This window comes from Lepidochelys kempii, chromosome 2 (assembly GCF_965140265.1).
Source record: "Lepidochelys kempii isolate rLepKem1 chromosome 2, rLepKem1.hap2, whole genome shotgun sequence".
Taxonomy (NCBI): domain Eukaryota; kingdom Metazoa; phylum Chordata; order Testudines; family Cheloniidae; genus Lepidochelys; species Lepidochelys kempii.
Genome location: NC_133257.1, coordinates 179,667,897 through 179,692,528, shown reverse-complemented (window position 1 = coordinate 179,692,528; position 24,632 = coordinate 179,667,897). Strand labels below are relative to the sequence as shown.

General features: G+C 38.1%; 1 protein-coding gene across 1 annotated transcript in view; it reads right to left on the bottom strand.

Annotated features, from left to right (window-relative positions):
• Positions 1-24,632, bottom strand: part of LOC140906149 (uncharacterized) — an 83,755-nt gene that overhangs the window by 32,345 nt on the left and 26,778 nt on the right. Inside the window, exons 5-6 of the mRNA XM_073329653.1 lie at positions 16,371-16,545; positions 2,211-2,285 (exon numbers count right to left, since the gene is read on the bottom strand). Of these exons, the coding sequence (XP_073185754.1) occupies positions 2,211-2,285; positions 16,371-16,545 (250 nt within the window). The remainder of the gene's footprint in view (positions 1-2,210; positions 2,286-16,370; positions 16,546-24,632) is intronic.

Genomic DNA, 24,632 nt, shown 5'->3' with positions numbered 1-24,632 from the left:
AGACCCCGGCTGGTCCACGTCTCCTGACTCAAACTTGCAGGGCTGGGGCTGAAGGGCTAAAATTGCAGTGTAGACATTTGGGCTTGAGCTGGAGTGCGGGCTCTGACACCCAGCGAAGTGGTGGGTGTCAGAGCCCAAGCTCCAGCCCGAGCCTGAATGCCTACACTGCAGTTTTTAGCTGCACAACCGAAGCCCCACAAGCCCGAGCCAATTGACCCAGGGTCTGAGACGAGGTGCCATGGGATTTTTAATGCAGTGTAGCCGTACCCAAGGGGAAGGGAAATAAAGGTTCCAGATACCTTTTAATGAGTCTTCTTTTCAAAAATCACTAGCATATTTCATCAGGAGATATATTTGCCCTGAACTAAGTATGTATACTACTTAAGAACTTTGGTTAGCACCTTTAAAAAGAGAGTTAGAAAAGCAATCTGTAAGCCTTGTCCACACTGAAAAACTTAACCATTGCTGACAATATTTTTCTTCAATGATTCACCTTAAAATGATATAGGGGATGACCTATGTTCAGTTGAGGACCCACTTAATATCACTTCAGGGGGAACTTTTGCTGAAAGCCATTTTGAGAAATTACAGAAAATACATTAACATGTATCACTCAATGACAAATATCAATTAAGAAATTAGTAAGGATGATACATCCTGAAATGACTTTGTTCATTTATTTGACAAATGTAATGCAGTGTTATGCATAACACTCAGCACTTCTGAAAATCACGCCACTTAAATTCCCAATTAAGTATTTAGGAGCCTAACTTTAGTCAACCACTTCTGAAGCATTACTAACAATGGAGCTCTCATCAGAACTCAGCGATCAAATCTTTGCTGAGGAATAGAGGGAAGGTTGCCTGTTGTGTCCAAATCCCGAAACTGATGAGCAAAGTGCCAATTAGTGAACTTCTGCTGAATCTGCTGAATTATTTTTAAATAATTCTGTCACAGTATTAATGTTGTCACTCTAGAAATAGAGCTGATCTAAACATATTTTTTTCACTTTATGCAATTTTTAAAAATTATCACGTGCCATAGAGTTGGATAAAACACAACCACGCTTTTTTTTTATTAAAAGTTTGAATTAGAAAGGATGAAAATATCCTCATTTTATCACTGAACTTCTGTACGTGCATGAAATAACAAACACTAAATCAGGTTGAAAAAGAATTCTATACCAAAATCATTATCCATCCACTCGTTTCACACGGCTGACTGCAAGTGATACATTTTTTTAAACAGTATATTGAATGTACGAGTTATTGCAAGAAATGAGCAGGTTCAAACACTTTTACTGCAGCTAATCTCTGTCCCCTGAGAATAAGGTTCCCAACCCAGCTAAGTGCCAAAGAAGTATTCTCTGCAGAAAGAGGCAACGTTCTCATGTTATAAATGTGCATCACAAAGAAGAAACGGAAGGTTGTTGATATTTCAGTAGTGTCAAAGGGGTACTGGGTGTAACAAGCTACTTAATCAGAATGTTAGCATTTCCCATTGACTTTGCATGAGCATAAATGGCTTCACAAGAGCAGGGCAAACAAGACTCAGGCCCTAAGTATATATTGTTAAACGCTATTAAGAATACATGCAACCACTAGTTTGCCGGCAATGCCAAGGTACTTCACACAAGACGACAATCTCTCGGGCCGAATTCTTTCACTTACACTGATGTAAGTGCAGGAATTCAGCTATGAAGATACTGACTACTTCAGAGATTGCTTTCTCTGTTTTGATTGAGAAGTATGACATTGTTACTTATTTCACAGTTGTTTAATTTTATGCGTCTTTATTAATTTTAGTTAAAGAATTAGAGTAATATCAAAGCTAACACAAATTTTTGCAACTGTGCCAAGGACCCGCAAGCTTATGGTGGCACATCCTCTGAAAAATGTCATTAAACAGCTGATCTTTAGAAATATTCGTTAACTTGAAAAAAATCTACTTTACATCTATCAGTAAAAATTGCAGGTTTGCTCTGGGGTTGAAAAGTTGGTGTTTTCAGGGTCAGATCCTACGAGGTACTGACAGCCCTTAACTGCCATCGAAGTCTACAGGAATTGTCTGTTTTCAGCACCACACTGAAAGTGCTCTGTACTTCACAAGATCGAGCTTACAATTGTTGACCTTACTTGTGATAAAAAGCTTTTCTATGATCACAATAAGCCTCTTTATCTTTGCATTACCGTAATTACCACATAACTTACCTGTTACAATGAGCTTGGTACCGGAGCCAAATACTTTGATGAGAATACCACTAGTAGTATCACAGTGAATAAATCCTTTGCAAAAATTTATACAGAGCGGGTATCTTTTTGTTGATGAACAAGTAGGTGTTGCTTTAAAATAAATCTGATTTGCTATATAAATTACTTTCAGACATTACAATAAAATAGTAAATAAGGAGAGTACCCGTAAAATAATGTGAAAACTGTGGGGGAGACTGACAAAGGCACAAAAGGCATTTTGGTGTCTAACTATCATTGAATTTCAATGGGCATTGGGCACATAAATGCCATTGATAAAATGGCTTAGATTAAGGGTGTTGAATATTTTGTGGAAAGGAACAAATTACATTTTAGTTTGTGGTGCACTGGCTGAGTTTATAAAATTAAGCCTGTACACTACCATCATTCCACAATGCATCTCCCAATGATAACAATAGATTGAGGGTAGAATATAGCCTTTAAAATGGGTATATTCATGGGGAAATTTCTGGCTAATTCCTGCCATGTGGTGTAATCAGGAATATTACCAACAGAAACCTTTTTCTCTTCAGCAATATTTGTACAACACCGGGATTAGGCACTCAGCAAGGATGATTTAGCAGGATCGAGAGAGAAGAATATGCTTAAAGACACAGAATACTCTCAACCTCCTTAAATCCAAACATGACTAAAACATTTGAACAATTGAAAATATCTTTTAAAATATCTGTCTCCCTCTATCACGTACCTGGTCTTTATGTAAAAAATAAGCAAAGCTCTTTATTCCCCATTACTGTATGGAATCAAGAAGATTTTACTGCATTTTGGCCATAAAGTTAAACACATACTCAAATTCTTTGCTGAATAGGAATAGAAACATGCTTAAGTGCCTTACTGAACTGGAGTCTTTATTAGGAAAGAAAACACAATTGCATAAATGTATTGTTACTATAAATGTACTCCTTAATGCTATCTAAGGGCCACATTCTGCAAGTGCTGAATGTCCTCAACTCCCATTTAAATTAATGAGCATTGAAGTACCTCAATACCTCACAGGACTGGGTGCTAAATATACTGTATTATATAAAGAACATAAATTCTACATTTCACATTTACTGCTAACAATAGGCTTAGTTCCACTTCTGAATAGTTTTGCATAATTATCTCACAGTCTTACAATGCTAGACAAGATCTCCAAACACTTTACATTGTTCTCAGTGAAGTGTAACTGGTTCTTTTTGATTTAGAGAGGCTAGTATGGGTGAAATCCTGACCCCCAATGAAGTTAATTGGAGTTTTGCCTTTGCCTTCAGTGGAATCAGGATTTCACTCAGTATATTTATGAATAGCTTGATTTTGTCCTCGATAACAAGCATAGTAAATGCCCAGAGTAAGTGTATGCTTTGAAAACATCTTGAGAAACTTACTTGAAACCAACAGTTTGGTGCCGGAGCCAAAGTACTTTATTCCATACTCACATCATTGAAATCCTCTACAAAAACTAATGAATCACCAAGGTATGAATTTCACTGAATTCGGATTCTGACGTTCATATTTTAAATACAAAGTGCACAATCTTAACAAGACTTGCTATAGGCCAGGATGTTATGTGAGTATTAAACTGAGTTTTTGCACTTTGTGAATTCCTGTGCCTTTTTCTACCAAAAATGTTTTCTGCTCCTTGACATACATCACTCCATGGCAAATTGATTGGGGTGAACTTGTGGTCACCATGCAATTCCATTAATTTCAGTGGATGAGCAGTATTTAGTTCTTTGATCTCCAATGTGCCTGGATAGGAAGGATGGTCTTGTGGTTAAAGCACCAGAGTGGGACTTAGGAGATTTGTCTTTGTTTCTGGCTCTCCCTGTGTGACCTGGGGAAAATCCAAACCTCTCTTCTTCACTTTACATTTAAACATGCTCTTAATGTATTGTTTAGAAAAAATAAGTACATTTCTTGGCAATGTATTATAAATATTTTTTTTTGTACTCAACATTGTTAACACACTTATATTATTGATCGGACTGTTTCTGTGGCTTAAATACTATAAAAAGAATATTATACATAAAAGGGAAAATTACTTTCATAAAACCACTTACTGAGAGCCTGAACACTGTTTCATCTCAGAGAATTTTCCTTCATTAGTCATCATACTCTGATTTTACCCTAAAAATAACAAAAGTTTTAAAAATCTCACACCTGCTAAATTGAAACCTGTGCTGTGAATTATACACTTGCTGACATTTGGACTCTTTCAATGGAGTTGCATGAGAGATGAACTTGGCCCAATATTTTAAATTTAAAGCTCTCCATTTCCCTCCTTCCTGATTTTTAACAGCTATTCAGTTAATATTCCAGCCTTTTACACTTGTACTCACTTTACTCATTAGGACCAAATACTCCCCTCAGTCAAATCTTTGGGAGTTCCACATTCTGATCAAGAGCAATACATGGCTTATGTGCAAATTCCTTGTCTTATATTCACTTATTTGGTACAATTTTTTTTTGGTCCTTTGATTCTATTTACCAAAAGAAAAACAATCAAGAATAAAAATACTTACCAGAAATAACTAATTTGGTTCCTGTGCCAAAGAACTTGATCCTGCTTGAAGTATCACGTTGACTTTTCGTTTTACAATAAGCTGTGGTTCTTTACTTATGCTGCTGTGTCCTTGCTCAAATAACCAGGCACTCTGACCAGTAGCTGGGAAAATACTTCTAATTAAATATTCCTGGTTTCTTGACTGCTTGGAGAGTTTAACTAATTTCACATTTGTGTGCCATCATAAAGCTGATACATAAATTCTCTTCACAGTGATTCTATTTCGATGTCCTTGCAAATGAATCCTCATTCCTTAAATGAATCCTCATTCCTTAAAATGGAAACTAGACAACAGCTCTATTTGATAATGGTTTAAATAGACCCTTGCATTAAGCGGTTCTCAAACATTTTCATTGTGTGGTCCATATACTAAAAAAGAGATTGTGTCATAAACTACAGTATCCCATTCACAATAACATTCACCACCTCCTCACTCTGTAATCAAATCACATTGCTGTGGCAACTGTAGCAATTGCTAACAAGGAAAAATAATACCTGGAAAGTATTTCATTCTTAGCTGCATTACTGAAATTTAATAGATGGAAATGAGGAGGAACCAGCATTATGTGATCTGCCAGCTCTCTAAATACAGCACAAAGCATTTGATGAACAGCTGCTGGGAACCTATATCCTAGATACATATTTTGCTACCCAACTTAATGTTGTTCTAGATTCTGTTATAACAATTTACTGCTATCTTTTTATATGGCTGCTGGGGAGGAGAAAAAATATTTTCCTCTTTATACACAGTCCCTTTAAAACAGAACAGAGATAACATCTGAAGAAACCCACCTGGAAGATGATTTAGCAAGTGTAAGGAAACGAACGAGAATATTTGCTCTCTCTCTCTCTTTCTCACAGACACCCACACCTGCAACCCCATTCCCCTGAAGAATAATTCTGGGAAATCACTGACTGTGTATGAAAAATTGAAAAGGAACACACATAGAGAGGGCCCTCAAAAATGTGCAGGTGGTTGTGTCAAAGGGGTTGTCTACCCAAGACTGTTTTGGGATCGCTCCCAGCATTGCAGTAGTGCTGGTGAATCTTCACAGGTCAGCACTGGGAGAACTGGTGTAGTGAGAAGGATGGTGTTCACCGCCATTTTGTCACCAGGTCTTCAGACGTGCTCTGAGCAGGGTTAAGTGACACCAGCATAAAAATGTCGGCACTAGCACTGCTGCTGTGCTGTCATTGGCCGGGTTGTACTGATATTAGCACAACAGCGGCAGCTTTCACAACATAAGTCCATTGTTGCCCCTCTACCAGGCAAATCTACCAACTCACAATCGTACGTTCTAGTTGTTATAATATGATTGGTCTTGCCGATAGGGAGAAAGCAAAACAGAGTTTAGCCATATTGTAGTCATCACACATAATAACTTAAAAAGAAAAGGAAGACTTGTGGCACCATAGAGACTAACCAATTTATTAGAGCATAAGCTTTCGTGAGCTTATGCTCTAATAAATTTGTTAGTCTCTAAGGTGCCACAAGTCCTCCTTTTCTTTTTACGGATACAGACTAACACGGCTGCTACTCTGAAACCTGACATAATAACTTGCACTTTTGTAGTACTTTCCATCCAAGAATTTCAATGAAGTTTGATGCATTAAGCTTCAATGCCTATGTGAGGTAGGTATTATTCACAACAGGGGAGACTGAAACCCAGGGAGGTTAAGTGACTTGGTCACACAAGAAGTGTGTGAAAGAGAGCCAGGCATCAAATCCAGATCTCCTGAGGCCTTATCTTGTACTTTAACCATAAGACCATCCTTCTTCTCCCAAAATGCAGACACACACCTTCCTAAGACTGAAAGAGCAACTGAGATCAGAAAGAATGGATGATGCAGTCTCTCAAGAATTTGTTCTCTAAGAAGTAAGTTCCCTAAATCCAATAAATACTCTAGACTATGTTGCTGATCTCAATAAATCACAAAAGAAAAAGTTTCACTCAGCCTGATCTCCCTTTTGAACTGAGATATAGAAATCTCTGCCAATGACATCTAAAGTTCTATCTCCTGACATGCATCTGTGTAGAGCTAGTACAGTTTATCACCAATAAAAAGAGAGCAAATAATAGGTAAAAAATTCAATAGTATTTAAAATGAATTAGGAGTCCAAACCATTAAATTTCATGATTGTTGGACTCCTAATTCATTAAGTATTTTTGAAAATGTAACCTGATATCTGCAGGAACTTTAACGTGATCCAGTTTGCCTCATTCACAAAAGCACCACTTCAAACTGCTCTGATGAGATTCTGAAAAACATTTGACCAACCGGAATGACCCTTCCTCATCTTTACCCTAAGGAAATAGGATTGGAAACTTATTCCTGTATATGGGCATATGCTGTCAAGAGGAATCCACAAGCTACTCTTCTAGTCAGTGGCTAAGAAGGATTTCTCGCTCAAGAACCATGAAGAAGGGAAGCTGTTTAATGTCATTCCTTTTGTAGCAACTTGGGTAATCCTGGCTTATAGCAACTTTGATCGCCTTAATGCATCCCCACTCAGACACAGCACGGATGAGTGATAAATAACAATATAAAATAGCCATGAAAGGCTACAGACTACCTGTGGAATCTGGGTTAGGTTGTAAGGACTGGCCAAAATCTCCCCACTTCTAGGCCCCAGGAACAGTGAATAGAAGGATGATCATCTCTCCTTCTCCTCTTGCTGACTATTTCTATTTTAAATGTGCAACCATAGTTATACATTCACATAGGGGGTTTAGATTTAATAAAAATGACTTTATTTAGGTGGATGAAGTGATAAGAGAGAGACACTGGCAGGGCTTGGATTTCAAGGTGTGTGGTTTAGACAAACATTTTAGTTAAAGGTGGCACACTTTAGTTATAGATGTCTGCAAGTTAAGGTTGCCTGAATCTTCCCATTAAAAGACAACCTTTTCAGTTGCTTTTATCTTTACCAAACTTAAACTGTTCTGACTCAAACTTTCCATGCCAGTTTTCTGCTTAAGGCTGATTTAAAAAAAAAAAAGTTTTAGCAACAGTGGTTCAGCCTGTTGTGAGAACTAGATTTCAGGAAAATACCTAGTTTTTCCCATATTAAATAATTTTTCAACTGTTTCTTTGAGAATCTCTATCATTTCCATATTTGCAGCAGGGACTTGAAATTTGTGAAGAGGATGGCCTTTGTGTCAGGGATGTGTTGTTTACTATTCCTGTGGAAAAAATGCCCAAATTTGGCCAAAGTTATGAGCCTTTGAAAAAATCTCACTTTGCACATGTCAGCAGTAATTTGTTTGAGTCTGGCAGCTCTAGTCAGCAGAAGCAGTTTGGGAGAGGGGATGGTTGCCAGAAGTGGGGGTGTGCATGGGGGGAAGCTGTGGAAGACAGAAAAGAGTGGTTAGGTGGGGACAGCAGAGGAGGAAAGGGACTAAAAGTAATGGGTGGTGGATAAGAATAGAGGGAGAGGAAGGGGCAACATTTGGGGGTATATAGACATGGATACGGGGGATGATAGGAGCAAAAGGGAAGGGGGCAGAAGATGGAGGATGAGGGGTGATAGGTGCAGAAGGGAGAGGTGAAGATGGGGCGGGGGACAGAGACAATGTTGGGCAGGAGGGAGGAGGCATGGTCTAGTGCTTAGTGATAGCCTTGGACTTAGGAGACCTGGGTTTAATTCTGTCTTCTGCCACAGGCTTTCTATGAACCTCAGTTCCTCATCTGTAAAATGGGGGTAATAATACTTCATTACCTCACAGCCGTGTTGTGGGGATAAATGCATTAGAGATTGTGAGGCACTCAGATACTGTGGTAACTTAGATGGTTGGGTGCTGGGGATGAAACAGAAGGGTCTCTAACCACTAGAGAATTCCCCCTTGCAGTTCCTAGAATTAAACCCAGGAATCCTGAGTTTCAGTATTTCCCTTCATTCAGCAAATACCTGTGAAACCCATTGGCAAAATCTGTGTCATCCCCCTTTAGTGCCTGATCCACATAGAGGATAACAGCCTAGTAGTGATACCAGTTACTCTGTTAGTTGAAGTGACAGAGGTCTATGAATGGAACCTCTATTTTTGTTTCTGTTTTTTAAATTAGGACACTGTATAAAAAAAGACTACTTTAATAGACTATTAAGGTTGCAAAATCAAGCACTCAGAAGTTAGCAAATGCCAGATTTAATGTTGGCCAGGCAACCTTAAGTTGATCCCCTTATACATATGTGTTATGATGCAGTCTTTAATTACATGACCACACACTTTTTCTTCCGCAGGAGTCTTGTTTCATTTTGTGCACAGGGTGGTTGGTGCTCTGGGGTTGAATCAGGATTGTGTACTGAAGGAGGCTTGTATGTAGGACCCTGGACTCATTTGCTGCAGAATTTGGAAGGTGTCTGGTGGATGAGGGAGGGGGTTGCAGGAAAGGGAAGGCTGGTCTTATGATAAAGGCAGTTGGGTGCCAACAGGGATAATTGGATTCTATCCCTGCCCTGTGCCTCAGAGTTCCTGTGTGATGCTGGGCAAACCACTTAAACCAAAATATTCACAGCTGGACACACATTATGTGTGCCTCCTTTTCTGGGTGGCCTCCTGGGTCCTGATTTGCAGAAGGTCTGAGCACTCATGACTGCAACTGAAGTTGGTCAGAGCAGTGCTTTGAACATATCAAGTGCTATGAAAATGTGAAGTACAGTGGAAAATCGGGCAGTAGAGGTCTCAGGTTGAGCACCCAAAATTAGCGGACACTTTTGACAATTTTGGCCACAATCCTTCTGTGCCCTCAGTTCCCCACAGTAAAATGGGGTTACTAACACCATTTAATCTCACAGGGCTGTTGTGAAAAGAAATTCATTAATGTTTTTTAAGTACCCAGATACTACAGTGACAGCACCATAGAAATGCCCATGTTTGGATGGTCTGTGTTAAATAAGCTTGGGGCCACATCATGGATGTGGAGGATAAAGAGAAATACTGAATAACTACTGATTCACTGTGTGAGGTAGGGGTCCTATACGAAAATAGCATGTGATCATGTAAGTAAAGACTATCAGAATACCAGAGTAGTTGTAATATAGTTTGGTCTTGCCAGTATGGAGAGAGCAAAACTGAATTTTAGCCATAATCTAATCATCATGCATAATAACTTGCACTTGTGTTGCACTTTCCATTCAAGATATTAAGCTTCAATGTCTATGTGAGGCAGGTATTGTTCGCAGCCGGAGAAACTGAAACCCAGATAGGACAAGTGACTTGGTCATGCAGGAAGTGTGTAAAAGAGAGCCAGGCATTGAATCCAGATCTTCTGAGGCCCAATCCTGTACTTTAACCAGGAGCTGGGCAGTAATAAGAGCCACCAGGGAGCCCAGGCGGCTCTGGGGAGCCCTGGACCTTCTGCCTCACCCTGGGTGGTGTGCCCCAGAGGTGCGGGGATGCAGGGGGCAGAGTCTTGTACTTTTTGAATCGATCCTAAGTACAGGTTTACATTCTGGTTCATTTCAAAACAATTCCAGGAATACTCAGAAATGGAGTATGGACACAATATTTTAACTTTTTTAAGAGAGCTAAGATACGGTGTTTTGTTTTGGCACACTCTCAAAATTCAAAATCAGCCAAATGGATTTGGCTCAAATTTTCCAAAATTGTTTATCTTTAATTGCTGGGTTACACAGATGCTGTCTCAGTCTTGAGAATAATCAGTTTAAACTCTGATGCTATCCATAGAAAAGCACTTCACTAATGTAAATAAAGGTGCATTTCCTGGCAGTGTAATCAATAAATATCAAGGAAATCAAAGTGAAGGTAACCTTACCATCCAATCCACTCTCAATTCTCTTACCTAACCAGTGAGCATTTAATAAACTAGGGGAGTTTTTTAAAGGCACATATGGTAGGTAAAGACCTACTTTGAAAATCTCTCCTTTAGTTAACCAAAACTTTGAAATTAAAAAACACAATGATAATGTGAGGAAGGGTATGTCTACACTGCAATCAAAGACCCCTGCTGGTCCAGGTCTCCTGACTCAGACTTGCAGGGCTGGGGCTGAAGGGCTAAAATTGCAGTGTAGACATTTGGGCTTGAGCTGGAGTGCGGGCTCTGAAACCCAGTGAGGCGGTGGGTGTCAGAGCCCAAGCTCCAGTCCGAGCCTGAATGCCTACACTGCAGTTTTTAGCTGCGCAACCTAAGCCTCACAAGCCCAAGCCAATTGACCCAGGGTCTGAGACGAGGTGCCATGGGATTTTTAATGCAGTGTAGCCGTACCCAAGGGGAAGGGAAATAAAGGTTCCAGATACCTTTTAATGAGTCTTCTTTTCAAAAATCACTAGCATATTTCATCAGGAGATATATTTGCCCTGAACTAAGTATGTATACTACTTAAGAACTTTGGTTAGCACCTTTAAAAAGAGAGTTAGAAAAGCAATCTGTAAGCCTTGTCCACACTGAAAAACTTAACCATTGCTGACAATATTTTTCTTCAATGATTCACCTTAAAATGATATAGGGGATGACCTATGTTCTGTTGAGGAGCCCCACTTCAGGGGAAACTTTTGCTGAAAGCCATTTTGGGAAATTACAGTAAATACATGAACATGTTTCCCTAAATGAGAAATTTCAATTCTGAAATTAGCAAGGATGATGCATCCTGATATGCATTGTTCAGGTATTTGGTAAATGTAATGGAGTGTTATGCATAATGCTCAGCACTTCTGAAAATGACGCCACTTAAATACCCAATTAAGTATTTAGGAGCCTAACTTTAGTCAACCACTTCTGAAAATCTTGATTCTGAAGCATGACTAATAATAGAGCTCTCAACAGAACTCAGCGATCAAATCTTTGCTGAGGAATAGAGGGAAGGTTGCTGTTTGTGTCCAAATCTTGGAGTGGATTAGCAAAGTGCCAATTAGTGAACTTCCGCTGTATCTGCTGAATTATTTTTAAATAATTCTGCCACAGTATTAATTTAGTCACTCTTGGAATAGAGCTGATCCAAAAAAATTGCCAAAAAATCAATTTTTTGTCACTTCATAAAATTTTTAAAAATTGCTGCCTGCTATAAATTGGATAAAACAGAACCAAAAATATTTTTATGAAAATTCTGAACTAGAAAGGATAAAAATATTATTTGATCCCTGAATTTCTGTAAGTACATGAAAATATAAATTCTGAACTAGACCAAAAAAGACTTCCATACTAAAATCACTATCTGTCTGCTCGTTTCATATGGGTGACAGTAAACAATACATTTTTTTAAACAGTCTATTTACCAGTTATCAGAAGAAGTAAGCAGGTTCAAAACACTTTTACTGCCTCTAATCTCTCTCGCCTGTTTGTCACTGTGGGATACAACCAAGAGAATAAGGTTCCCAACCCAGCTAACTGCCAAAGAAGTGTTCTCTGCAGAACGAGGCAAGATTCTCATGTTATTAATGTCCATCACAAAGAAGAAAGGGAAGGTTGTTGATATTTCAGTCTTGTCGAAGGTCCCCAAATGGGCACCATGTATCTTCTGCATTCACCATTTGTTCCAACACTTAATTAGAGGTGAACAATTAGAGCCCATTTAACAAAATAGTTGGCCTATACTCCACAAAATATATTGGTTGGAATTTTTAAAGGCAGCAAGAAGGGATTTAGGTGCCCAAATCCCTTTCAAATTCAGGCTCCTTTAATAATGTCAGCCATTGTCTTTAGTCAACTGAGACACAAATATTAATAAATACTAAAGCCCTGCTCCCACAAAGTCTTACACATGTGCTTAATTTTATGCATTGTGAGTAGTCCCACTGATGTCAAAGCTTGTGAAGGTTCCTTTTCTAAAATGATTCCAGCTTATTTTTGTGCTGTCTGGCTAGTCTAGAGTTTTCTGAAACGATTTGGAACTGAACCAAACTGTAACCCTGTAACTAGGGTTGTGTCAAAAAGTATTTAAAATATCTAAAAATTTAGAAGCAAATGAAGACAGCTGAGACATTAGACTACTTAACCAAGAAAAATTCCTTCATTAAAGAACTTTCCCTCATTTTGAAAATTGTCACCAATTGAGGGAATTGATTTTTCTGTTCTTTTCAGTTTCGATCCTCATGCTCTGGCACTAATTAGTTCAACATTTGGAGCTCAATCTTACATTCCGTACGCACCAAAACCACCCAGGAATACAGGATTGGGCTTGACCAGTAGGTTTACCAAATGATTTACTCACTCAAGTCTTGTTTGTATTCAAAAAACCTTTACATAGCTTCCTGCCCAGTGATGTTGTGCTTTGCAAAAACTAATGATGATTTCTGGCATTTCTCATTAGATGCTTTTAAAAATTGGAGTCACATTTATATGCTGACACCTTTGCAAACACATATCGTTTTTTGTATTTTCACATGGTTAGATGGGTGTCTATCCAATATAAAATCTGAATTTTGTACATATATAAGCAGAATGTGTGTTTGCATAAGTGGCTGTGCAGATGCATGAGCAAAATCAGTTTTAAATTTCGGGCCTCACTTTAGGTCTGATCTAAAATCCCTTGAGGCCAATGGGATTTTCTCCTTTGGCTTCAATGGGCTTTGCATAAGACACTTTAAGAAGATCAGACCCTTAATTTCCAAGTCAATTGTAGTTTCGAGTGTGGAACTACTTGTTGTTTTGGTCCGACTTAACTTTTCAAAACACCTTGCTTGTCTAATTTATTTAACTGGAACTTTTAACAAGGAAGGCACGTTGTAAAATGATAGAATGTGATATATTATTATTTTAAGTATCACTTCTCTTTTTTAAGATGGCAATTGACTTTGGGCCCTTTGGTTTCACTCCTTGCTCAAAAGAAATTCCTATTAGTTTTAATGGGAGGTTTTCTAAAGTGAGGATTGCAGCGTTATGTTGTAATTGACTCACTGCTAACTATTTTTGTGTGTGTTTGCAATCTGCATGCCACTTATAGGTAAACTATCATACGTAAATAATGTTGATGTACTATTTGAGAACAAAGTCCGTTATGCAGTCAGAATTTATTTTTAAAAAAGGAAATGGTATGCTTGTAATTTTAATTTTGCATTATGTGCTTGGTCCAGCTTCTCATTTCCCACTGAAACCAATGGATATTGAGCGTGCTCAGCACCTGGCATCATTCATACCCAGAAGAGAAATGGGTTGTTACGACATTTCTCTATTGCGAGCCAGTGACTTATGATTTCATTACCATTAGTGTTGTTAATAAATTATTACACTCGTAATAACATTTTAGACTCTTTATATTCTTGCATTGAGATAAATGATTGAGCTTAATTTGATAGATTTTTGCCATTATGAAACATTTAAAATAGTTTGTCTGAAAACTTACTCGTTGTGACAAGTTTTGTGCCAGTTCCAAAGATTTTTGCAGCTCCCACCGTGTTGCAACTTACTGCAAAAACTGCCCAAGACATTTCTATTCAGAGGGATCAGATCTGAACAAATATTGCTAAATACTCACAACTGTGAGCCAGTAAACTCAAGCAAAGAAATGGTGGAAATTTCAATGTATTTTTCAGGATGAGCTTACATTGGTATTTTCAAATACTGTATATTAATATTAATTTGGTAGCTTTTAAATTCTGTTTAACAGAAAATCATTCACTTCATTGACAGAGAGGATCTCATTGACATTTGAGACCTATTGTTAGACTTGTATTTTCTCTTGCCTAGTGGATTGATGGAAAAAAGATATTTCTGTTAAATTCTGCTGGATGCTTAGTGGTTTTGTCCCTCTACTGTCAGAGTGGTCGAATGGGTGCATTTTAAAAATATCAATATAAATAAACATATAATTAGAAAAAAAATTTACAGTACACTGTGACCTATCCTCTTTTCTCAAGATGTTTCATGACATCTTTTCACCCACCAAACACTATTTTGAATGGTTTCAGAGTAACAGCCGTGTTAGTCTGTCTTCACAAAAAGATAAGGAGTACTTGTGGCACCTTAGAGACTAACCAATTTATTTGAGCATGAGCTTTCGTGAGCTACAGATTTCCTGAATGGGTTCAAATGTAAAACTGTCTAATACAATTTTGCTTTCCTGTGCAGTATAATTAAAAGGAATCGTAAAACGCCAGTAGGCTTGGGGATTGATTATATTCCTATTGAAGTCTCAATGACAAAGAAGAGAGATACTTTGAGATGCATATTTTAGCAACCTAAATGAAGCTGGCCCTATGGAACATTATGCAACAAGGGCCAAATCCTAGTTCGACTTTCTATAGCATGCGTTGCATAGAGTCTCGCTGATATAGACAGGCTACAAAATATGTTGGGCCAAATTCTCGACAGAGCAGTGGTAGAGTTGTACTGATATAACTAGAGGAGAATTTGATTCAGACTATAGAATATCTTCCTTCATATTGCTTGTGTTTGTTGTTGAGAACAATCACTGATTTAATTGTTGCAAAATTTGGAAAATTCCGTGTCTTATGACAACAGTATTTCAATATGTTGGGGAAGAAACCCGCTGTACCATGCAGTGTGCCTAAATTAGTCCAGAACTGAAAGGGACTCTGATCCTGAGGTACTGAGTTGCCTCAACTCCCATCAAAGTCAGTGGCAGATCAGAACCTCTCAGGACTGGGCTCACAATGCATGTTACAGGCTCAATCCTATACTTATTAAAAATATGGGGAATTTTAATGGTGGAGCAGATCCTTTTTATTCCTGCATCCCTCCACTCTTCTGTGATGGCATTTATGTTTTAGTTTGAATTTGAATTGATTTTGTGCAATAGAAAATTACAATACTAATCTAAAATGCTCATGTCAGTAATCACATATACAATATTCACAAATATTGGCTCTCTTGGTTCCAGTGCACATCCTTTCTCCTAAACCTTTAACCTGGTCCTATGCAGAGAGAAAAAATTAGAATGAAATCCAGGCTCCATCCAAGTGAATGTCAAAACTCCCATTGACATCAACAGGGCCAGAATTTCACCCCTAATGTCTTACATCTCCTGACTAATGCATACTTGTGATATGAGAGGCTAAATCCTGGTTACCACACTAAAGAGAATAAAGGGGGTTTCTCTAGGAGAGCTACATGATGGATGGGAAGATGAAATCTTTTCCCCAAACTAGCTTGAGCATCATAGGACTGAGAGCTTTAATAATGTCCATGCAGTTGCCTCCCCACTGAGCAGGGATTTTGGCCAGTTGATCTCCGGAGTCACAGAGCCACTGGCCATTCCATGCCATCGCCACTCACCTACCCCCGTTTCCTCTATTCTTTGGTGCACAGAGGTCCCCTAGAATTGCCTTTTTGGCTTGCATCCAGCACTGGATGGAACTGTGTATGTTCTCCTGCTCTGGGGCATTGACCCCTACACAAGAGAACAACACAGCTTTGACTCAGGGTGAGCAAAAAAATTCTATGTCAATAATTAATTGTCAATGTGATCACCAATCCGTGTTACTTTGAATTCTGTACATTAACCTCACATTCATTCTTCGACTGTAGATTGAATATCACATTTCCATTGTCTGTTATCCTTTTTGAATAAATTGTGCTCTGCAGTCTCTAATATTATATTATTACATGTAACTTTTTCTCTATGCTACCATAGAACTTACTTGAAACAACGAGCTTTGTGCCAGAGCCGAAGACTTTGATGTCAGTGTTCTCACTGTGTTCATGTGCTTTGCAAAAACTCATGGTCCAGATCTTCAGCTGCTGGAAATCAAAGGTGCTCCATTGAGGATCTGGCCCATATAGCTTCCATATGGTCCAATATAGCTTCATAATATTCTATGTGCAATTGTGAACAGAAGTTGATAGAATCACTTTAATATACGGGACTTGTGATTTAAATAGCTTTTCCTTACAAAATGGCAAATGCTTGATCCTGTATTCCTCTGACACCCCAAACTCCAATAGATTGCATTGGCTATTTGGAGTACTTCAGGAGTGGACATGCAAAATAAGTCAAAAACTTCAAATGCGTTCGACGTACCAAAGACTTAGAATTTCCTCAGGCTGGGATCCCTCAGCATCACTTGAAATTTCTATTTTTCTTTTAATGTGAACTTACAGTTTGTGAAAGGTGCCAAATTGACAGCACTGGAAACTGCCTGTACTGAAAATACTTCAGCATTCTACAACAGTGGTCCAGTGCTTAGTAATGCCATTGTAAATTGTGATGGGTGATTTTGGACCATTGGAGAATCTCTTTTATTTCATGCTGGATTTCTCACCTGGCCCTAACAGTGTATTTGAAACCTATTTGCAAAGGTCACCTTTAAAGGATGAGATGGTAAATTATTCTTAATATCCCTTAAATTCTTGGTATTTCTGCTAAAAAAGCCAGCATCAGTGCCTATCGTGATGAAGTTTTTTCAGGTGGACACCTGTCCTCTGAAGATTCTTTGCTCACAACTGCACATCACTTTCTGCCATAAATTTGGATTTGGTCTTTTAGGGCCAATGGGATTTAGATCAGATACTTATATATTTTTTCTATAAAGAGTTTGTTATATTCAGTCGGTAATGTCAAAAATCAATACCTAGAACTGTTTCAAAAGGCAGCAAACCAATTTAAACCAACCCTAGACTACTTGAGAATCTTATCATCAAAATAATTATCAGTAATAGTAGCTCCTTTGTACTTTATAACTAAAGATCTACACTGATCACTCTGTTCTTAATGCACTCTGTTTTATAAAAAAACCAAGTAACTTCCATCTTATAATGTGACATATGATCTTTGGGTCTGTCTTTTAATAAGCATGCCAAATACTTTTACATTTATTTCTGCTATGAAACTTCATGTAAAGTTTTGGTGACTTAATTTTCTTATTTTAAAATAAAATGACCAAATGCTTCTGAAACTTGCCAAAGAGATAGCATTGTAGACTGAATCCCTTTCTACACAGGAGAGATACAACGCATGCAGGGACAGAGGAAGCTGCTTCACACCATCCCACCAAGCCATGTCAATTTTGTTCTGAAAGGACAACCTTTAGAGATGAGAGGGGATAGTTCAGTCTTCACATTCAGTTCAATCTTTGGCTTCTACACTGAGCCTGCCAGGTTTTTTCTAGAATATTGTGTTTGGAAGAATCTAGTTATACCATTTTAATGTAAGCTTCTTTAATGATGACTCGATGCACTTTAATGGATACAATAAGAGAAGCACCATTATTCCTATGTCATGCTCGTTGAAAGCAGTAAGCTTGGTTCTGTTTCCAAATCTTTTTACTCATCTATTCCACTAAGCAAAAATTCTGAAGAATCCTGGTAGGTCCCGACCCTGCTTTCACTTGCACTGGTGTAAATCTAGAGTAGCTCCATTTTAAATGAATGGAGGGAAGTCAGTTTAAAAAGAGGAATGACTAGTGTGAGAGCAAAATCAGGACTGCTCACTATATAGGACTTTAAAAGCAATTTCTGCTTCTTCAGTACACTTGTGAATAATGTTGTCCCTGCTAAGAAGTACGTTTACATAACATGGGTAAAATTCTGGCCCAAAAGTCATTGTCGTTGAGTTCTGTGGAGTCAGGATTTCACCTCAACTTCTTAGAACAGAAAAGCTCCGACTCTCATAATTCTGTACTCAAAGTCATAGCTGGCACAAACAACTACAATTCCTACTGATTTTACTTAGAATACTTAGCCAAATACTTTGAAGTAATAGCCAGTAGAAGTATCACAGTGAGCAAATCCTTTACAAAATACTGTACAGATCTAGTATCATTATATTGATGGACCAGTAGTTGTTGCTTTAAAAAAAATCTGATTTGCTATTTAAATTGCTTTCTGGTTTTGCAATAAAATAGTAAATAAGGAGAGCGCATGTAAAATAATGTGAAAATGGTGGGGAAGATTTTCAAAGGGGCAAGAGACACTTAGACATCTAACTATCATTCCTGGGCACCTGCATGCCATTGAAATTCTGTCCCTAAAATTAATCTGATTCAATATAGTTTAGATTAGCTCTTTCTAATAATTTTTTGTAAAGGAACAAATGACTTTTTAAATTAGGGTCCACAAGCTGAGATTATAAAATTAAGCCTGCATGCTGCCATCGTTCCATGATAGTGTTCTTATGATAATGATAGATTGAGGGAAGAATATAGCTCTTAAATTGTGTATATTCAGGAGAATAATTTTGGTTAATTTCTGCCATTTGGTGTAATTAGAGATATTGCCCAACAGAAAACATTTGCTTTACAGAAATATTTGTTTGTCTCAGGGACTAAGCACCCAGCAAGGACCATTTAGCAGTATCTAGAGGGAAGAATAAGCTTAATTAAAGACATAGAATTCTCTCAATCCCCTTAAATCCAAACATGGCTAATCCATTTTAATAATTGGAAATCATCTTTAAAAACAAATTTGAGAATCCTGTTATTGGATCAATTATCGTAGTTTATTAAAAGGATTACGTCTATTATAGATACACCTTACGTTTATGTAAAAAATAAGCAAATCTTTATTTCTCATTACTGTATGGAAACAAGAAGACTTACTGCATTTTGCCCTTGATTTGGCCTTAAAGTTAAGCACATGCTTAAATGCCTTGCTGAATAGGAATGGACACATGCTTAAGTGCCTTCCTGAAGTGGAGCCTTTTTTAGAAAAGAAAAGACATTTGCATGATTGTTACTATAAATATACCCTTTCATGCTAGCTAAGAGCCAGATCCTCCAAGTGCTGATCATCCTCAATTCTTATTTAAATGAATGAGCATTGAAGAAGCTCAACAACTCATGTGACGGGGTGCTAAATATACGGCATTATATAAAAAACCATAAGTTCTACATTTCACATTTACTGCTAACAATAAGTGTTTCCACTTCTGAATATTTTTACATAATCATCTCAGTGTTACAATGCTAAACAAAATCTCCAAATAATTTACATTATTCTCATTGATTACGCAAGTGTAACTGGTTCTTTCTCAATTAGAGAGACTATCATAGTTGAAATTCTGACCCCATTGAAGTCAATTGGAGTTTTGCCTTTGATTGCATTGGAATCAAGATTTTACCTTATATATTTATCATTAGCTTGCTTTTTGTCTTGGATAACAAGGATAGTAAATGCCCAGAGTAAATGTATGCTTTGAAAATGTCTTGAGAAACTTACTTGAAACCACCAGTTTGGTGCCCAAGCCAAAGTACTTTACTATTCATGCTACAGTTCATATTTTAAATACAAGTTCACAGTCTGTACAAGACTTGCTATTGGCCACTTAATTGTGAGAGTATTCAACTGAGTTTATACACTTTGAGAATTCCTGTTCCTTTTTGCTACCCAAAATGTTTTTTGCTCCTTCACATACATCAGTGCATGGCAAATTGAGTGGAGTGAATTGCTGGTAAGCAAGCAGTTCCATTAATTTTAGTGGATGAGCAGGATTTAGTCCTCCAATCTCAAATGTGGATGGGAAGGATGGTCTTGGGGTTAAAGCACTGAAGTGGGACTCAGGAGGTTTGCCTTTGTTTCCTGCTCTCCCTATGTGACAATAGGCAAATCACAACCTCTGTGCTTCACTTTACGTTTTAACATGATCTTAATATATAGTTTAGAAAATGACATTTTCTAGACAATGTATTATAAATACTGTTACATACTCAAAATTAACTAGCACTTATAGTATTGATTGGACTGTTTCAGTAGCTTTAATCCGATAAAGAACATTATACACAAAAGGGTACAGATACTTTCTGTAAAATCACTTACTGAGAACCTGAAGACTACTGCAATTTTCCTTCATTAATCAAGGTACACTGATATAGCACTAACAATAACTCACTCATACCTGCTGAATTGAAACCTGTGCTGTGAATTTTACACTTGCTGGCATTTGGACTCTTTCAATGGAGTACACGAGAGATTAATTTGGCCCAATATTTTAAATTTAAGGCTCTCCATTTCCCTCCTTCCTGATTCTTAACAGCTATTCAGTAAATATTCCAGCCTTTTACCCTTGTACTCACTTTACTCATTAGGACCCAAACTCCCCTCATTCAATCCATTGGAGTCCTTGGCAATTCCACCTTCAGATCAAGAATAATACATGGTTTATGTTCAAATTCCTTGGCTTATATGCAATTATTCAGTACAATTTTTCTGTCCTTTGTTTTTCTTTTGGTAAATAGAATCAATCAAGAATAAAAATACTTACTGGAAACAACTAGCTTGGTTCCCGTGCCAAAGTACTTGATCCAGGTTGAAGTATCACGTTGACTTTTCTTTTTACAAGAAGCTGTGGTACTTTACTTATGCTGCTGTGTCCTTGCTCAAATAACCAGCACTCTGACCAGTAGCTGGGAAAATACTTCTGATGAAGTATTCCTTGTTTCTTGACTGCTTGGAGAATTTAACTAATTTCACATTTCTGTGCCACCGTAAAGCAGATACATAAATTCTCTTCCCAGTGATTCTATTTGCATGTCCTTGCAACTTTTCCGTTAACGAATCCTCACTTTTTAAAATGGCAACTAGATGATGGCTCCTATTTCATTTTAATGTTGTAAATAGACTGTTGGATCAGGTGGTTCTCAAACATTTTCATTGTGTGGTCCACATCTTAAAAGAGAAATTGTCTCATGGACTACAACCCCTCTCCCGTTCCCAATAGCACTGACCACTTCTTCCTTCTCCTGTCGCAATCACATCACATCTCTGTAGCAATTGCTTACATGGAAAAATGATACCTGGAAAGAATTTCATTCTTAGCTGTATTACTGAAATTTAATAGATGGTTATGAGGAGGAACCAGCATTTTGTGATCAGCCCGCTCTCTACAGACCAGCACAAAGAGCTCCATAGACTGCAGCTGGGATCCTGAACCCTAGATACCTATTTTTCTGTATGTTGGGATTATTGTAGTTTCTGTGTTACCACTTTACTGGTATCTTTTCACATGGCTGCTGGGGAGGGGAAAAATTTTTTCCTCTGCATACACAGACGTTTTAAAACAGAACAGAGATAACATCTGAGAGAGCCCACCTCATTTCAGACAATCTAGCAATTGGAAGGGAACTAACCAGAGTATTTGATCTCTCTCACAGACACAGACACGGCCACCCCCACCTCACTCACTTTCAGAATAATTCTGGGAAATAACTGACAGTGGGTATGAAAAATAGAAAAGGAACATACAGTGAGAGGTTCCTCTCAAATGTACAAGTGGTTGTGCGAAAGGGCTTGTCTACTACCCAAGAGTTTATTGGGAATATCTCCCAGCATTGCAATCGTGCTGGTGAATCTTCCCTGGTGATCCCTGGGAGAACTGGTGTAGTGAGGGCAATAGCCTTCACTGGCCTGATACCACCATGTCAGGGTTAAGTGACACCAGCATAAAAACACCAGCACGAACACTGCTACACTTGGTGTCCTTGGTGGGGCTCTACTGACGTTAGTGCAACAGCGGGAGGTTTCACAAAATACATCCATTGTTGCCCCTCCACCTAGCAAATATACCAAGTCATGGTCACGCATTATATAACATGGTAGTTGTAACATGATTTGGTCCTGCTGGTATGGAGAGAGGAAAACTGAATTTTAGCCATGGTCTAATCATCATGCATAATAACTTGCACTGGCGTACTTTCTATCCAAGAATTCCAATGTACTTCAGTGCATTAAGCTTCAATGTCTATGTGAGGCAGGTATTATTCACAGCAGGAGAAACTGAAACCCAGAGAGCACAAGTGACTTGGTCATGCAGGAAGTGTGTAAAAGAGAGCCAGGCATTGAATCCAGATCTCCTGAGGCCCAATCTTGACTTTAACCAGGAGCTGGACAGTAATAAGAGCCACCAGGGAACCCAGGTGGCTCTGGGGAGCCCTGGAACTTCTACCTCACCCTGCATCCGATGAAGTGAGCTGTAGCTCACGAAAGCTTATGCTCAAATAAATTGGTTAGTCTCTAAGGTGCCACACATACTCCTTTTCTTTTTGCGAATACAGACTAACATCGCTGCTACTCTGAAACCTGTCACCCTGGGTGGTGTGCTCCAGAGGTGTGGGACTGCTGGGGGCAGAGCCTTGTACTTTTTGAATCGATCCTAAGTACAGGTTTACATTCTGGTTCATTTCAAAACAACTCCAGGAGTACTCAGAAATGGAGTGTGTAGACAATATTTTGACTTTTTTAAGAGAGCTAAGATACGGTGTTTTGTTTTGGCACGCTCTCAAAATTCAAAATCAGCCAAATGGATTTGGCTCAAATTTTCCGAAATTGTTTATCTTTAATTGCTGGGTTACACAGATGCTGTTTCAGTCTTGAGAATAATCAGTTTAAACTCCGATGCTATCCCATAGAAAAGCACTTCACTAATGTAAATAAAGGTGCATTTCCTGATCGTGTAATCAATAACTATCAAGGAAATCAAAGTGAAGGCAACCTTAACATCCACACCACTCTCAATTCTCTTACTTAACCAGTGAGCATTTAATAAACTAGGGGAGATTTTGAAAGGCACATATGGTAGGTAAAGACCTACTTTGAAAATCTCTCCTTTAGTTAATCAAAACTTTGAGATTAAAAAACACAATGATAATGTGGGGAAGGGTATGTCTACACTGCAATCAAAGACCCCTGCTGGTCCAGGTCTCCTGACTCAGACTTGCAGGGCTGGGGCTGAAGGGCTAAAATTGCAGTGTAGACATTTGGGCTTGAGCTGGAGCGTGGGCTCGGAGAACGCAGTTAATATACCTTCAGGGGCAAATTTTCTGAAAGACATTTTGAGAAATTACAGAAAATATATTAACATGTATCACTCAGCACTTCTGATAATCACGCCACTTAAATACCCAATTAAGTATTTAGGAGCCTCACTATAGTCAACCACTTCTGAAAATCTTGATTCTGAAGCATTATTAACAATGGAGCTCTCAACAGAACTCAGCAATCAAATCTTTGCTGAGGAATAGAGGGAATGTTGCCTGTTGTGTCCAAATCCCGAAACTGATGAGCAAAGTGCCAATTAGTGAACTTCTGCTGAATCTGCTGAATTATTTTTAAATAATACTGCCACAGTATTAATGTTGTCACTCTAGAAAAAGAGCTGATCTAAACATATTTTTTTCACTTTATGCAATTTTTAAAAATTATCACATGCTATAGAGTTGGATAAAACACAACCACGCTTTTTTTTATTAAAAGTTTGAATTAGAAAGGATGAAAATATCCTCATTTTATTACTGAGTTTCTGTACGTGCATGAAATAATAAATTCTAAATCGGGTTGAAAAAGAATTCTACACCAAAATCATTATCCATCCACTCGTTTCACACGGCTGACTGCAAGTGATACATTTTTTTAACAGTATATTGAATGTATGAGTTATTGCAAGAAATGAGCAGGTTCAAACACTTTTACCGCAGCTAATCTCTGTCTCCTGTTTCTTATTGTGGGATACAACCCAGGATATAAGGTTCCCAACCCAGCTAACTGCCAAAGAAGTATTCTCTGCAGAAAGAGACAATGTTCTCATATTATAAATGTGCATCACAAAGAAGAAAGGGAAGGTTGTCGATATTTCAGTTGTGTCAAAGGTCCCCAAATGGGCACCATGTATCTTGTGCATTCTCCATTTGTTCCAACACTTAATTAGAGGTGAAAAATTAGAGGCCATTTAGTTAGCCTATACTCCACAAAATATATTAGTTGGAATTTTTAAAGGAGCAAAAAGGGATTTAGGTGCCCAAATCCCTTGCAAATTCAGGCTCCTTTGATAATGTCAGCCATTGTCTTTAGTCAACTGAGACAAAAATAGATTAATAAATACTAAGGCCCTGATCCCTCAAAGTCTTACACATATGCTTAACTTTATGCATTGTGAGTAGTCCCACTGATGTCAAAGCTTGTGAAGGGTCTTCTGC